Below are 15,858 nucleotides of genomic sequence, written 5' to 3'. Positions count from 1 at the left end.
TGGGCTGACAATACCCATCCTCCTTTCTCATGGTGGGTATGAGTCTGGAGAATGGTAGATGCTGAGGTGCCTTGTTGCTAAAGTAAGTGCTATGCAAAAGCTTACACATGCGTGTGCATAAGGAAGTGCTGTTGTGATCAGAAAACCCTGGAACTGCGGGACTGGGGGTGAATCATGGCATATGCAAATGATGAATAATTCTGCATTCATTCAAAAAATAATCGACTCAGAGATGATAAATTGGTGTAGATAGATAGATAATCGATAGACAAATAGATGTGAATGGTTCCATTTGGAAAATGTGGGTGCCCGTGCAACTTTGGAAACATACCAGAAAGAATAAACATCAAGCCTTAAATGTTAGGAAAGCAGTTGTCTCTGGAGAGTTAGAAGAGATGGCTGAGGAGGGAAATTTTACTTCCCATTTTATATCATTCATAAACGCTGGGATTATGGGTTATGTTTACTCAGTGATTTTCAGGTTTTTTAATTTTATAAATATTTAAGGAAAATGGTGTCCCATAAACTCCTGCTCTCCGACTGCAGCCCTAGGCCACATGATTATACACACTGTCCTCAAGGTACACATTTTCAGTCATTAGCCACTTCACACACAGGCACACTCACACTTTTTCAACAGCTGGGGGAACTAACCCCACAGTGATGAAGGAGCATGCCGGGGGTTACGTAACCACTAAGTCAGAGCAAGGACCCACGGTCCACTCTGCTCTCCACAGTTTATACTGGCCTGTTGCCATCAGAGTATGTCTGTCCTTCCTGTGCTCATTCATTCAATCCACTAATACTAAGGCCTACCCTGGGTTCAGCACCATACTTGGTTCTAGAAAGAGCTGCAAAGACAAACAGGGGAAGACTTCTGCCCTTAAGCAGCTCACAGTCTCTTGTGCTGTTAATAAGAAACAGAAGGAAACAGAATGCTCCATGGGCAGAGACAGAGTAAACAGCGGGGGAATGCCCGGCTGCCCTGGCTACTCTTGTGAGGTTGAGTCAGAAGATGACTCTGAGCCCCTTCTTCTTGACTGGCCTCTACACTGGAACATGGCAAAGATGCCCTCCACGTTTGGGTACATCTCAGTTTGCCCAGCCAACCTCTTCATTTTGTCCCACGTGGGTGAAAGGGTAGTGGAGAGAAAGAAGGGGGGTAAGGTATTTGTAGAAATCTGAAGGGAGACAAGGGCTGCGGTCATGGTGGGAGCCACATGTGGCCTGAAGGTCAAACCAATGGTTGGCAGAAGGGGGAGCCATAAAGTTCATATTTATATGCTGGCCAAAAAAGAAAAAAAACTTCCTCTGACTCAAAATAAACACAGACTTGCTGTGGGCCTTTGTGCGATTTTTCTTAGGATTTTTGGGAATACTGTCAATGGTCTAACTGCCCCTCTCCCCTGAAATCTGTGGGGATCACAGACCAGGCCCTGTCTGGACCAGAAATGAAGGATTTAGAGAAGTGTGCACCTTCCTCTCAAAAGTTCACTTAATTTGGTCTTTTTCCTGTGGAGTTGAACTTTTATTCAAATGGAATATCTGTTAAATCCTTGGCATGCGCCATGGGTTTGGCGAGAGGCAGTATATATGAGTGGCCAAAGGACTGATACACGCAGTCATCGGTCATTGGACCCTCTAGGGACACATCATGAAGGAAAAGGACCAGGAGCTAGGAAGTACAGAACTGGACAGCTGGAGAGGAGGGGAGGGACACTTAAGGCAGGAGGCACATGTGGGGCAAGGGACAGATGAATAAGCACACTAGGACACTAAAGGAACACGGTTCCCCCAGTTTCAAAGCTGCAAGGAAGCTCGGCCCCCATCTGTTACCTCCCCCACGTCACAGGTATGCCATCTGAGAACCAGAGAGGCGACCTGCCTGCCAAGACCACACAGCCCATCCCCTGGCCTGCTTGACGGCGTTCTGTACTCACTCTGTGAACATGTTGTCCCCAGAACGAGCAGAGGTTCAGAAATGGGAAGCTGGGGACACATACAAGAAACATGGCGGGGGGGGATCTGATTTGAGGAGAAAATACAAGTAGGGAACTGATAGGAAGTGAAGGTGGAGAGATTGGTTGGGATTTGCTTCTGAAAGGCGTTGAATACAAGACCCCAGGGTTTGGGCCTTTTTTCCACGTAGAAGATAGAGAACTACTACGTGCGTCGGAGCAGAGGTCAGGGGGCACACTTGCTAGTTTTTGTCCCCTGGAACATGTGAGGACATCTGACTGGGAGAGAGGAAAGACCTTCAGAGTTCCAGGGAAGGAAAGAGCTCGCCGAGATTCCTCCTATCTTCTCTCTGAAAACAATAAATACTCCTTTATAATAGCATTCCCTTTTTTACAAAAAAATTACATAACTTCTTTTATTTCTTTTCTAATATAAAAGCCACACATGCTCATTTATGAACTTTCAATTTGATGAAGAACCAAAATGGCTCCTACAGTCTCCTCACCTAAAATCAAACCCAGGTAATATTCTGACACCTTTCCATCAGAGTTTTTGTTCTACGGATTTTATGTAATTATTAAATATCTCTATATAACTTTATAACTTCTTTTTTTTAAGATTTTATTTATTTATTTGGCAGAGAGAGGTAGCGAGAGGGAGGGCACAAGCAGGGGGAGGGGCAGAAGGAGGGGAAGAAGGAGACTCCCCACTGAGCAGGGAGCCTGATGCGGGACTTGATCCCAGAACCCTGGGATCATGACCCGAGCTGAAGGCAGACGTTTAACTGACTGAGCCACCGAGGTGCCCCATAACTTTATAACTTCTAATTTCACTTAATATATAAATGCCTTATGTTATCTTATGTTATCTAAGATTCTCAAAACCATCATTTTAAAGTCTTATGATCTGTACACTTAACCACACCCTCAGTGCTGGCCATTCAGATCTTTTCTTTTTCCTCCCTAAATGCTACATTGTTGTGTGTAATGTTTGTCCCGATCAGAGCATTTCCTTAGAATAGACTTATAAAAGAGAAATTCCTACATCGAATAGTATGGACAGTTTTTAAGGTCATTCATACATCTCGTCAAATTGATTTACAGTTTTGGGGGAGGGTTCTTATACATATAACATACAACTCTAAAAACTAGAGGTGTTATTGAATGAAAGCAGTTTCTTTGTTTGGATGGCTTTTCTTTAATTACAAAAATATATCATATTTGAAGAAGAGAAAATTCTCCATAAAATTAGACTGTGGGGGGGGGGGAGCAGGAGACAGCTTCCATGAAATTTAATGTCCACTCACCCTGGACCACTTTTGCTTTCTCCTGTCTTCTGATCAGTCCCCGCCCCTCCCTTTCCTCACTATCTACCCCACCACGTCTGCTCAGATTCTGGGATGTTGTCTGTTCAGTGTTGATTAAGGGGCATTCCATCTTGTATTTCCTAGTAAAGGACCCAAGTCCACACACAGAGCCTTCTGCACCCTTGCCCAGGGCCTTGGAAAGCACAGTTTGCAACGAAAAGATTAATGGTGCTTTCCTGATCTTCATGGCCTGTGTGTTTCTCATTATCTCCCCTTGGATGCAGTTGTTGGCTTTTGTTCCAAAGCCACACAAGGCTGGTTCTTGCTCCTCCCAGAGCGAGAAGGCGTCTCTAGAACTAACGCTGTGCAGGGAGCAGAGCCGCCAGCCTCCCGCACAGTCAAAACCCGCTCAGACTCCTTCACTGCCCACCTGCCCCTCTGCTGGCCTCCTAACGAGCTCCCCCGCCTCTGCCTCCTTCCCTTACACTCTTCCTCATATACTGCAGCAGAATCGGGCCTTCCCGGAGCACAGTTCGTATCCTCTTACAGCTCTGCTCAGGCATCTGCGGCGGATCCCTGTTACTTACATGGGAAGTCTGACATTTTGGAATGGACCAATAAATATGTACCATGTGCTTTTTCATGGGTACACATTAAGCACCGTAGGGGCTATACCATGAGCTCTGTGTCTAGTTCGGGGAGCCAACATAGACATGTGAGAAGTCACAAGGCTCCGGCCCCCACCTCCTTCCAGTTCTCCAGTCCTGCATGTTCGACAGGCAGATCTCACACTCGACGTGTTTTAAACTGAATTTACTCTCTTCTCCCCAGATCTATGCTCTTTGTATAAGGTTCCACTCTCCAGGCTCTTAAGACAAGATAGATACGTGTCAGGAATATGGGGAGATTTGAGGGGCAGGAGATTTGGGACTTGTAGTGTCCATCAAAATCTACTTGTCTACTTATTCACTTCCTTAGTTGTGCTCAAGAACATAAAGGGGTACAAACAAATACACAAAACGTGCCCCCACTGTTGTGAACACATAATGTAGCAGGAGAGACATACAGCTTCCTTTCCACGGCCAACTCACCCGTCCCATCTGTGCCACCCAAGCCTGGGTCTGCAGATCCACGCCTCAGCTCAACCATTCACTTCAGGCAACGTGGACTAGAATATCTCCATGCATTTTCATGATTCTGCTGCACTTGTCTTCTACCAAATCCCAACTGATCCAGATATTAGAACGACCACAATATCCATGTGTATCAGGAACTATGGGTAAAAAAACATTAACGAAGATCCCCGCCATTGATGACTTTACAATCTGGGGAGAGAGACTGACACCTGAACGGATCATTTCCACACAATACGGTGTGTGGTCAGACCGTGCAGGAGTTGCAGCCAACGCCAAGAGAAGGGATCATCCAGCCCAAATGCAGATTCAGGGGGATGCAGGGAAAGTGGGGTGAGAAGGAAGGAAACCTGACAACTGGAACTTGAGTGAGGAGCAGTCGGCTCACAGTGGGGAAACCAGAATTTGAACCCAGGTTCGTCTGACTCTCCAGTCCATGTTTTTCCCACCATCCTGTTACCTGGTAGGTTTTCAGTGGATATTCACAAAATGAAAGAAGAAATGAATGAATGAATGAATGAATGAATGAATGAATGAATGAATACATTATACTTCTTCCAATGGAGAGAATTGCTGAAATGTCAGCCCAAATAGTAACTTCGGCTTTAAAACCCCCATGTTCTGACCAGCTGAGCTAATCATAATCAGCTAATGCTCTTCAAGGAATTCCTGCAACAGGGCAGGTGGCTCTCAACATAGGAGATGCTAATTCACTCCTACAAACTCGGAATTGGTTGGAGGTAAGAGAGTCTGGAATTGAGGGGACTCCCCACTTTTGTCTACTCCACCTCCTCAAAAACAACAACAACAACAACAACAACAACAACCCTGCTGGTGTCCTGGGCTATGCAGACAATAGGAAAAGAAACTAGGTAAGCCTAAAGCTCTTAGAGCTACAGCAAAGAACCCCATAGAATCCCACACTAAACCACACTGACCCCAGGACACTGTGGATAAGGAAAAAAGATCCTACTTCTCCTACAGCCACCTCCTCTGAAATTTGGTTCTGGAAGGAGGAGAGCCAGGATTTCTAAGACTTAAAGATCAGAGCAGGGTGCCCACATCCTCAAGCCATTCCATGGGGCTGCCTCTCGCCGCCCACAACCCCCCCTACTGCCCCCCGCCCCCCCCCGCTCCACTGGGTTTGCAGAGCAGATGTCTCCTGCCAGCGGCCCCTCTTCCACGTTTCCTGCTCCTTGGCCCAAGCCTCCGCCTTCTGTCTCTGTGCGCTTGGCATCCACGTGTAGCAAGCTTGGAGCTGGAGTGTGCCATCATTTCACAATTCAAAAACCCCAAATAAGAGACAGGCGGTGGGATTCTCCCAGGGAATTAAAAGAAGGACTCCAAGCCCACGCTGTCTGAGTCGGGCTGCCCAGGGAACAGCCCAAAGGTGGGCTGGGCTGAGGCTGCTGTTCTAGGCGGTTCTACCCAACCCTTTCCAGGCTGTGTGATTCCTTGGTCCCAAGCGTGTCTACTCAGAATATCCTCTCAGCTCCTCCCAATTCTTGAGGAAAGTCAAACTTACCTTGAAAAATTAATGGAATCAATTTGTGGAGGAAGGAGTCAGCTCAATAAAATTACAATCATTTCTTTAAGGAGGTTGTTGTGAAAGGGGCCTTAGAAAGTCACAGACTCCTTGGAACCATTATGTGGATCGATTTGGGGCTCAAGATACTTCATTGCCCACTTGGGAATTACATTTTATGATTCAGCTTCTCCATGATGGATAAGATGGGCTTGCAAATTTTGCTGCTGGGGCAAAGGATTATAGCTATTTCCTTTACTTCAAGAAAATATTTTGGGTTCATCACAGAAGCCAGTACCAGCAAACTTTTCTTTCTTTTTTTTTTTTTTTTTTTCTGTAAAGGCCCAGTGAGTAAATATTTTAGGCTTTGTGGGCCAAAACGTCTCTGTCATAACTCTTCAGCTTGGCCAGTGTAGCACAAAAGAAGCCATAGGCAATGTGTAAAGAAATGAAAATTGTGTGCTAATAATACTTTATTGACAAAAATAGCAGCAGGATGGATTTGGACCACAGGCTATAGTGTGCAAATCCCTGACATAAACTATTTGTTCAGTGCAGGAGTGTCAGTATGAGGAGGAAAGGATATTCACTGACACCCTTGGAAAGGAAGTTGCCACTTTGGTGCAAGAAAATTTTGAGGCCTCCTTGTTCTACCATCATCTACGTAACCTCAAATAATATCAGAAACTGCATTCTTAACACAATCCCCAGGTGATTTGTACATATTACATCTGGACACCAATGTGTCTCAAACACCAAATTATAGACTCTGAGGTCTGAGGTCTGAGACTCTGTATTTTCTTTTTTTTTCTTTTTAAAAGATTTTATTTATTTATTCGACAGAGATAGAGACAGCCAGTGAGAGAGGGAACACAAGCACGGGGAGTGGGAGAGGAAGAAGCAGGCTCATAACAGAGGAGCCTGATGTGGGGCTCGATCCCAGAACGCCGGGATCACGCCCTGAGCCGAAGGCAGACACTTAACCGCTGTGCCACCCAGACGCCCCTGAGACTCTGTATTTTCAACAAGCTCCTGGGTGACACTGAAGCTGTCAGTGGATGATGCTTCCATTAGTGAAAATCTGTTTTGGAACATCCTCCACAAAACCCAGTTCTGGGGTGAAACATGGCAGCAGGTGGGTTCCGGCGGCCCACCACCACCTACCCGGTTTCTCTACCCCCAAACGGAGAATGCATGTGGGATACTATGCTAGATGGTTCACGAAAGCAAAAATACCTGAAGGAGACTCAGACCTCGGCTAAGAGGTTCTCACAATCTTTTTATCGCGGGGCAAGGGGGGTGGAGAGCAGGGAGTGAGAGAGGGCAGCTCATATGCATAAAAAATGAATCCGGGGCGCCTGGGTGGCTCAGCGGTTAAGCGTCTGCCTTCGCTCAGGGCGTGATCCCGGCGTTATGGGATCGAGCCCCACAACAGGCTCTTCCGCTATGAGCCTGCTTCTACCTCTCCCACTCCCCCTGCTTGTGTTCCCTCTCTCGCTGGCTGTTTCTATCTCTGTCAAATAGATAAATAAAATCTTTAAAAAAAAAATTCAATCAATATAAGAGGTCATATGAATGTCTAAGACAATGTCTCATGACCCCTACCCCTCTCATCTGTCACAGGAGGAACCAGGGACTCCACCCCCCCCAGGAAGCAGGAACTTTGAGTAAGTTCAAACGCAGAAGAAAATCCAGCGAATCTTGCCAGCCAGGAAACTTAACATCATCCCTGCAGCCCACAGTCTCAGGCCAAGGTAATTAATATAACATGAGAAATTATAAGGCAATGAACATTGAAACAATGGAAATAAGACTCTTGCTAGCAGCCCTAGGTGTGCTCTGAGGGCGATGTGATCTGTGGCTGGCCCTTAAACCTACTCTTACATGCTGCGAAGATCAAAGCAAAAACAAGAGGCTGACACCTTAGAAAATGCTGGCTCCAAGTGTTTCATGCATGTCTATTTTTAGGCCCCTGGATAGTTCCCCCTTAAACCTGGCTCAGAACGGCACTGACACTCGGCAAGAGAGGCACAGACCAGGCAGATGCTAAGATGGTGTCCAGATGTCACAGCCCAGCCAGAGGTCAGAGCGCTCCCCAATCTGGCAGCCACCTTCCTTTCCAGCTCTCTCTTCCACCACTCCTCGACCCTCTGCTCCCCATAGACTGCCATTTGCTCCCTCCTCTCCTCCAGCACCACCCCACTCCTATGTCCAGTTTGGGTTCGCTGGTCACTCAGTGTCCTTGCTGCTGAGGTCAGCTCCACTGATAATGACCAACCCATCCCTCACCCCCTCTGTATGCTGCCCCACTGTCCAGGCCCCAGGGTTCATCGCAGAAGCCAGTACCAGCAAACTTTTTTTTTTTTTTCTGTAAAGGCCCAGTGAGCAAATATTTTAGTCCTCCACAGTTGAGGACCACCCAGCCACTCTGGGGAAGTGCTGTCCCCTTCCATCACCACTCACCGCCCTCTGGGCGCCTCCTTCCCCCGCACCCCCCTGCATTGAGCATGGTTCTCTCTTTTGTTCCTTCCCTTTCCTGTCAACCATGAGCACTTGGGCTGGGATGATCTTGTACTTACATGTACGCTTTCAAGTCACTTGTAGAGTCCCTTACATGTCACAGGTGTTCAATAAACAGTTACTGCTTTTGTTAGTAAAGCTGTTACCCAAAGTCCTTGGGTCCCAAGCTGCTCTCCGGCCCCACAGTTCCTTGCATCTCATCGCACAGTCCATTTGCAGCTCACGCGTTTCAGAACGGTGTTGGAGCCCAGTTCATCCAGAAATGTCTAAGCCAGCCTCTGGCACACCTGACCTCCTTTCCCCTAGGCAGTCTTGGTTCCTCGGTTTCTAACAGGTGTCTCCTCTCCTTCATGGCACACTAGCTGTGGCTCTCTGATTAGTTAGATACTGACCCTGATCTTGCCTTTTCTAAAATAGTCCTGGCACCACCATATTCCAAAATCTCAGAGCCTTATTCCAAAATCTCAGCCATGTGGCCACAGCATCTCATTCACCTCAACCCTACTGCACTCTGCATTTGTTTGACCAGGTTTGTTCCGGTCACAGTTCCAAATGTCACCCATCCCCACTGCCACCCCCACCTTCAACCACAGGCTGTGCTGTCCCCTAGACAACATGCCCTCCAGGACACATGCGAGCAGGACCTCCCACCTGAGACACTCATGAGAAACAGACCAGCCCTGGGCCACTCGCAATGGGAAAAAGACAGCTTCTAACTCATGAAGGAAAATCAAGTTCCAGTTGGAAATACAAACTTTTCCTTTAAAGGAGAAGCTAACGTTGGCAGCACTGCTCTTTTGAGCTACACTCCAGCGGCGCTGGAAGAACCATTTTGGGAGAGAGAGGAAAGGAAGACAGTGTGAATGACAAGCGGACAGAAGACAAAAGAGAAAAAAGCGGAGACAATACAAGCAAGAGGAAGAAAGTCGGAGGGAGGGGCAGGTGGGAGGCAGAGCAAGAGCAGGAAGACTGCAGAGGGGGAGGGGAGAGGCGGAAAGAAAGGGAGGAAAGGCCAGGGAAGACAGGACCACCCGCTCTGTGACAAGCTTGACAGTGTCCCCTGGGAGCCCTAACCTCCAAGAGGGGACAGGCTCTCCTCTGGCTTTTATAACACTCCACGGAGTGAAATCTACACCAGAGGTTGGGGGGGGGGGGCCAAAAGCAACAACCAAACAGAGCTGGGGGCATTTCTCTCCAAAGACTATGGTTAACCTCTGCTCTCAGTATTCCTGAGTGATGCCAGATCTCCGAAAAGTAGGTGACCATACGTTCGGATTAGCCCCGTGTTTCAGAGTATCTATTAATAACATCCCCTTTCCCTCACAAGTGTTCCCGTTTAGATGCTGAATTAATTGGTCTTCCTATTAACAGGAGACACAGGAAACAGAGAGTCGAGTCTCTGAACAGAATGAAATACTTAGTGCCATCATTCTCAGAAAAGGAGGAAGCCTGGACTGGCTACCAGAAGAGACCAGAAGGACTCTTCCCTGGCGGAGCAGAAGTACTTGAGAGATGTCTCAGTGTAACACGATTGTGGAGGTGGGGAGAGGCGGCCAGATGAGGATTCATGAGACAAGGATATATATCGCACACGCCGCGGATGCTGAAATATTAATTTCTGGAAATAGTCACTTAGGATTGGGTGGCAGGGGAAGAAAAGTCCGCAGGGACAGTTTCTGGAAAGTAAAGCAGTAGGAGCCACAGATAAATCACGTTTGAGGAATCTCGTATAACAGAGAAAATCTGCAGTAGCTTCTGGTTCGTGGTTAAATGTAGCTATGAATTACTCATTCTGAACGGCACACCATGAAGGGTCTGGTTAAGACCTCTTAGCTTTCCGTTATCAAGAGTCTCTCAGAAGTCTATCAGAAGGAAGGGAAGGGGGGAGGAAGGAGAGAAATAAATTAGTTTCAAGGCAAAGCTGCAGGAAGAAAGGGACCCAGGATAGTTTATCACCGCAAGGAGGTGAAGGAGAAACGGGAGGAGGTTTATTCCTTGGATAAAAAACGGAAGGAGTGTATAATCCCATGAGCGTCCTGACAGTGAGAAGAAACCTCCCGGAGGGTGTGAGGGAATACTGCTCTTCCCTCCTGCGCTCACGCTTCACTCCCAAGGGCTCACGGCTCAGCCTCCCATTCCTTCAGCAAGTCCTACGGAGCCGGAGCCGAGGGATTTAGCCTAAGTCGAGTCCGCAGGCTCCCCCTGAGCCTCTCGTGTGCGCCAGGCCCTGTGCTGATGCCGGGAAAGCGGGCAGGAAGGAGACGCGGTTTCCGCCTTCAGCGAGCTCCGGGCAGACTCGTGGAATGACTACAGTTCCAGACTCACTAGTGGGATCCGAGTCGGCTAAAGGATGACCTGAGAAGTCCCCTCGAGACCAAAATTGACCCAGAGCAGACCACCTCGACATGGGCGAACGCTTCCTAGCTTCCTCGCAGAAGCTCGGAGCTGTGCCACGCTCCTCTTCCCGCCCTGAGGCCCAGGGCGAAGCGTGGCATTTATCTGCAGTAAGTACCCGGGCTAGGTTCTCTTGTACGTGCAACTCCTCCAAACCTTATTACAGGACTCTGCTTCAATGACCCTGGTTTTAGTAGTTCTGCAAATTATTATTTTTCTCTAAACCACCTCAAATTATTTCTGGAAGAAGGCAACTTATAAAAAAAATAAATGAATGAAATTAGGAGAAAGCCAGATTGATGTGGGAACCCTGAGATTCCAGTGGCTCTGTAGGGACAGGGAAGGCCGAAATACCCTGGGCTCCTCAGAGTCAGGGAAGACGCCTGAGCCAGGACACCCCAGGATCGGCCTCTAACCTGGGGGTAGCCACATCTGGATCAGTCAGGTGTGAGCTGACATTCAATATCTGCTTTCCCATACAATCAAATACATGATCTCTGATACCAGCTCTTGGCACAGAACCCACATGCCCAACGGTCCTTATGACACAAGCCAGGTAAGTGAGGGGCTTCAGGGCACCCCTCCTGCCATCGCTCCCCGGCTCATGGGGTGACAGCTTCAGTGACTGGCCCTACTTACATCCATGGGTGCAGAACATTCTCCGAGGAACAGGATCCTCCACGACAGCTGGCTTCTGTGTCTCTTCAACCGTCGCAATGTCTTTGCTTCAAGCCACAAGCGTTGGAACTTTCTAAAGCATGGAACTCCAGACCACTTGTAGATATCCCTTTATGGAGGAGGAAAAAGGGAAAGCAATATCATGTTACCAACGTTTGCTTCACTCACATTTTCTTTCCTACTTGACACTGTTGGGTATGACTATCAAACAGAAGCCCCTAAGTGCCCCAGACACCAAAGGGATCTCCAGGACATTTTGTTTCTGGGGGTTGTTACACCTACTGATATTTATCAACTTAGAAATTAAAACAGAATTTTTAATTTATTATTCATTTGAAATAATTATTAAATTTTATTATTTTTAGTTTCTTAAACATTATTAAATTATGATGATTATGTGTTAACATAAATAATGATTTTTTAAATAAAAATAGCTATTTTCAAAAAATACATAATGAGAGGAGTCGCATTATTTTACATTTTAAAGAATCCCTTTGATATCTGGCTTAATCGAACACAGATTCTCATATCTGCTTCTGAATTCAATCTGTTGCAATATCACATATCACTTAACCTCTCGAAAACTCCACCATGTAACTGTGGGAGAATGAGAGTTTAAAAAAAAAAGTGAAACATTTTAGGATTATTGTGAAAATAGTCTTGTTCTCGTTGATTCCCTGAGAGGGTCTCCCGGGCCCCCAGGGGTGCTCAGGTGGCCCTGGACTCACCACTCCATGCAATCAAATTAGGTCTCACTTCCCCCTCAGATTATCATTGCCTTTCTGCGACGCCACTAGTTATCAGTTACCTGAGCAGTCTTCCAGAACTATCTACACATAAATGAAGATATAGGGATATAGAGTTTTTATTAATTTTTAACAATCAAGTGTGAGCACCGTATCCATTTCACCTCGGGTTTTCCATTACCCTTGGGGGGAGCTGTGTTTTAGCGTATGTCATTACTTCATTTCTGCGGGTCTCTTGTCCTCCGCTAAGCAGATGTGACAACACCCAGCTATGCCCAGCGCCACAGAACTCAGACGGGTTGCTCAACGGCTACTGTTACTTGCCACTTTCTTCAGTGAAGGACACAGGGCTTAATAGGAATAAAGGGCCACACGGAGCAAGAACAGATGTCACATAAATTAGTACAGCTTTCTTCTAGCTTCTAGTTCCCCAATAAGGCATGCAACCAAAGTAGTCAAAATTGGAGAAAATACCGAACTTTTTGCTGCACTACAGGGGGCTCACCCAGTATTATACTTGGGGCTTACCTCACTGTGCCAGAAAGACTTGTGTTAACAATCTCTGTACCTATTTTTACAGGAATGTTTACAAACATCGACCTTTCTGGAAACACACTATCATCAGTGTCACATAATTGTGAGGCAGGAAGGCAGGATCAGGGTCCAAGTGCCCCCAGACAGTATTCTAAAAAACTATTTCCCTGTGGTACTAAGTTAACAGAGATTAACCCTCTTAGGTCACAACTGCCCTGACATAGAAACAGAATACCCCTCACCTGCAGGAAACCCTCCCCTCATAGGGGTTATTTGGTCCAATTACACCGCAGGCTTACAATGCTAAAGTTGATGCAGACCAATGAGGGTTCACCTTCCTCTCTCTAAGATTTACTAGCTATATAATCTTAGCTTCCGCTTACTTGTAAAAGGGAAGTAATGATACCTATCTTATGAAGTTATTAAGAATAATTGTAATCTCTAGGGGCACCTGGGTGGCTCAGTCGGTTAAGCACCATACTCTTGATTTCGGCTCAGGTCATGATCACAGGGTCGTGAGATGGAGTCACTTCCCGTATTGTCCCCCCACCCCCCACCCTGTTGGCTCCACACTCAGGGCCAAGTCTCCTTGAGATTCCTTCTCCCTCTCCCCCTGCTCATACGTACACATGTGCACGCTCTCTCTCTTAAATATTTTTTTAAAAAAAGAGCAATTGTAATTATCTATAACATGGGCTTACCACACAGTAGGTGTTCAATGCTTGGCAACTGGTAGCCTCCTTCCTTTATTGTTCTATGATCAGAAATAAGATAGGAGACTGATCCTACGTCCTAAACTGGGCTCGCTCTTCACTGGAAACCCCAGTGGTGTAGCCTTTTAGGAAGCCTGGAGATCTCAGAGACTGGGGCAAGAGAAGATGGTAGAGAATTTTTTTTCCAACAAAAAGGATCTCATGAGATGTCTGTCATCATATGATCCTAAACGAGAGACACAGGTCTGCTTCCCTCCTCCCCCCGCAAGGGAAACAGGCACCAACACTCCCTGCATTTCTGTTTCAACTTTCCAGTCTGCCTCTGAAATCACATGGGACAGCATGGTTTGCACTTTTAGACCCACAGAACCTAGAGAAAACCCACCAGGTTTGGAGGAGCCCTTGGGCGAGGATGGGAAACGAGAGATTTACTCCTGAACAATTCCCAGGAGTAGAACCAGCACCTGCAATAATTACAGGACGGATGTATCACGACCTCCATTTACAGATGAGGAAACTACGGTTTTGGAGACACGAGGTAAATTGCCAAGGTAGCACAGCGAACAAAGGCAGAGTCAGAATTCGAAACCAGGTCTGTCCTACTCCAAAGCCCAGGCGTTGAAGCACATCATCATGTGATGCTCCAGCTAGAAAGGAAACCAGCCCTGGGGTGGATGAAATAGCAAAGCCATCGGCTTCCTAGGGATGGTCTCACAAGAGAGACGAGTTATCTTTAACTGTAAATTAATGATTTTATTAACCCAATATTGTAGCTGAAATCAAAATCAAAATTCTTCAGAAAATCATCCCTACCCTAGACACAAAAGTAAGAATGGCAGGACATCAAAGCCAAGATTTAATTAGTTTGAGATTTATAGATTATTTGTTTTATTTAATTAGTGTTTGATTAGATCAGTTATTAAGATGAATAGGTTATTTGAATTTATAGATGATTATTTTGAATAATGGGTAAATAGTGTAAAAGTAACTTATCCAATGACGTTTCTAGCACCTAGTGCATATCAGGTGCTGCAGGTGCTACTGATTAGGGAAACGCGTCCCTTGGCCTCCAAGAAGGTGTATAATGCATATCGTAAGATATAAGGGATATAACCATATACGTACATGGGTTGGGGGAGTAATAAGATAGACAAGAATAAGGTGCTAAAAGAAGGAGAAATGCAGCCAGTGGGGTGTTCAGGGAAGGCCTGAAAGAGTGAGGAGGCATCACCTAGCTGCCTCTTGAAATATAAATAGGATTTTGCCAGCCTTGGAAGAGAGGAATGGCAGGTTCTGAGAGGCTATGGGCTTAACCTGGCATGGGGGACACTGCAGAGGAGAGACAAGGGGCAAAGGACTGACCAGATCCTGACCTAGAAAAACGACATCAGGGAGGGAAAAGAAAGAAATGATAATGCGGACAGAATTGACGGTTGACCAGTGACTAGCTACGGCAGGGAAGAAGGGAGGAGTCAAAGAAGGGTGGGTTTCCAACCTGCACGTGACCAGGAGCATGTCATTATTAACAAAACCTGGGAAAACCAGAAGAGGAACTAGTATGTAAGGGAAGATCGTGAACTTGGTTTTGAACATAAAGAACTGGGTTCCTTAGGGGGGGCCTAGGTGGCTCAGTAGGTTAAGCGTCCAACTCTTGATTTCAGCCTAGGTCATGATCTCAAGGTTGTGGGATAGAGCCCCACACCAGGCTCTGCACTGAGCATGGAGTCTGCTTGGGATTCTCTCTCTCCCTTCCTCTACTCCTCCTCCCCCTAAACAAAAAAAAAAAAAAAAAAAAGAATTGGTTTTCTTAAGATGGAAACAGGTAAACACATCGGGCAGAGAGGTAGAAATTCAGGTCTGGCATTCAAGAGAGAGTTCGGTGTTAGAGATACATATTTGAACATCAAATACCTAAAAGCAATAAGTGAAGTCTGAGGCAGGTAAAATGACCTGGAAATAAGGAAGAGAACAAAAACGAAGACCAAACCTTGGGGCCCATCTGCCTTGAGTGGGTGGAAAACGAACATCCCCAGGTAAAAACCAGAACAACTCAAAAATAGTTCCTCCTCCTAAAACATCAGAAGTCCCTCATCTAACCCAACTCCCTTACTTCACAGACAAAGAAAACCCAGGCCCAGAGGGCTAACTGGTTTATCTAAGGCCTCACAGCTCCAAAACTGTAACTAGATGGTTAAGTGACCACTGGGAATTAGCACGGCCTTGGCGACTCGGCCTTGCGCGTGCACCAGATGACACGGCTGGATTCAGAGAGGCCTGAGAACAGACTGGAAACTTCTTTTATCTCTGCTACAACAGTCCAGCCCTGTAACTGTGCCCAACCACATAATCA

The 15,858-nt window shown here is 46.5% G+C and overlaps 1 protein-coding gene across 3 annotated transcripts in view; it reads right to left on the bottom strand.

Annotated features, from left to right (window-relative positions):
- DDR2 (discoidin domain receptor tyrosine kinase 2) overlaps positions 1–15,858 on the bottom strand; it is a 184,401-nt gene that overhangs the window by 113,848 nt on the left and 54,695 nt on the right. For all 3 annotated transcript variants that reach the window (XM_087855945.1, XM_045809698.2, XM_087855946.1), the window contains exon 2: positions 11,477–11,624. In XM_087855945.1, the coding sequence (XP_087712071.1) occupies positions 11,477–11,482 (6 nt within the window). In that variant the 5' untranslated portion in view covers positions 11,483–11,624. The remainder of the gene's footprint in view (positions 1–11,476; positions 11,625–15,858) is intronic.

This window comes from Ursus americanus, chromosome 2 (assembly GCF_024610735.1).
Source record: "Ursus americanus isolate L20-20 chromosome 2, mUrsAme1.1.p, whole genome shotgun sequence".
NCBI classification, from domain to species: Eukaryota; Metazoa; Chordata; class Mammalia; order Carnivora; family Ursidae; genus Ursus; species Ursus americanus.
Note: the sequence above shows the minus strand (reverse complement) of the source record. Positions and strands in the feature narration are given on the sequence as shown.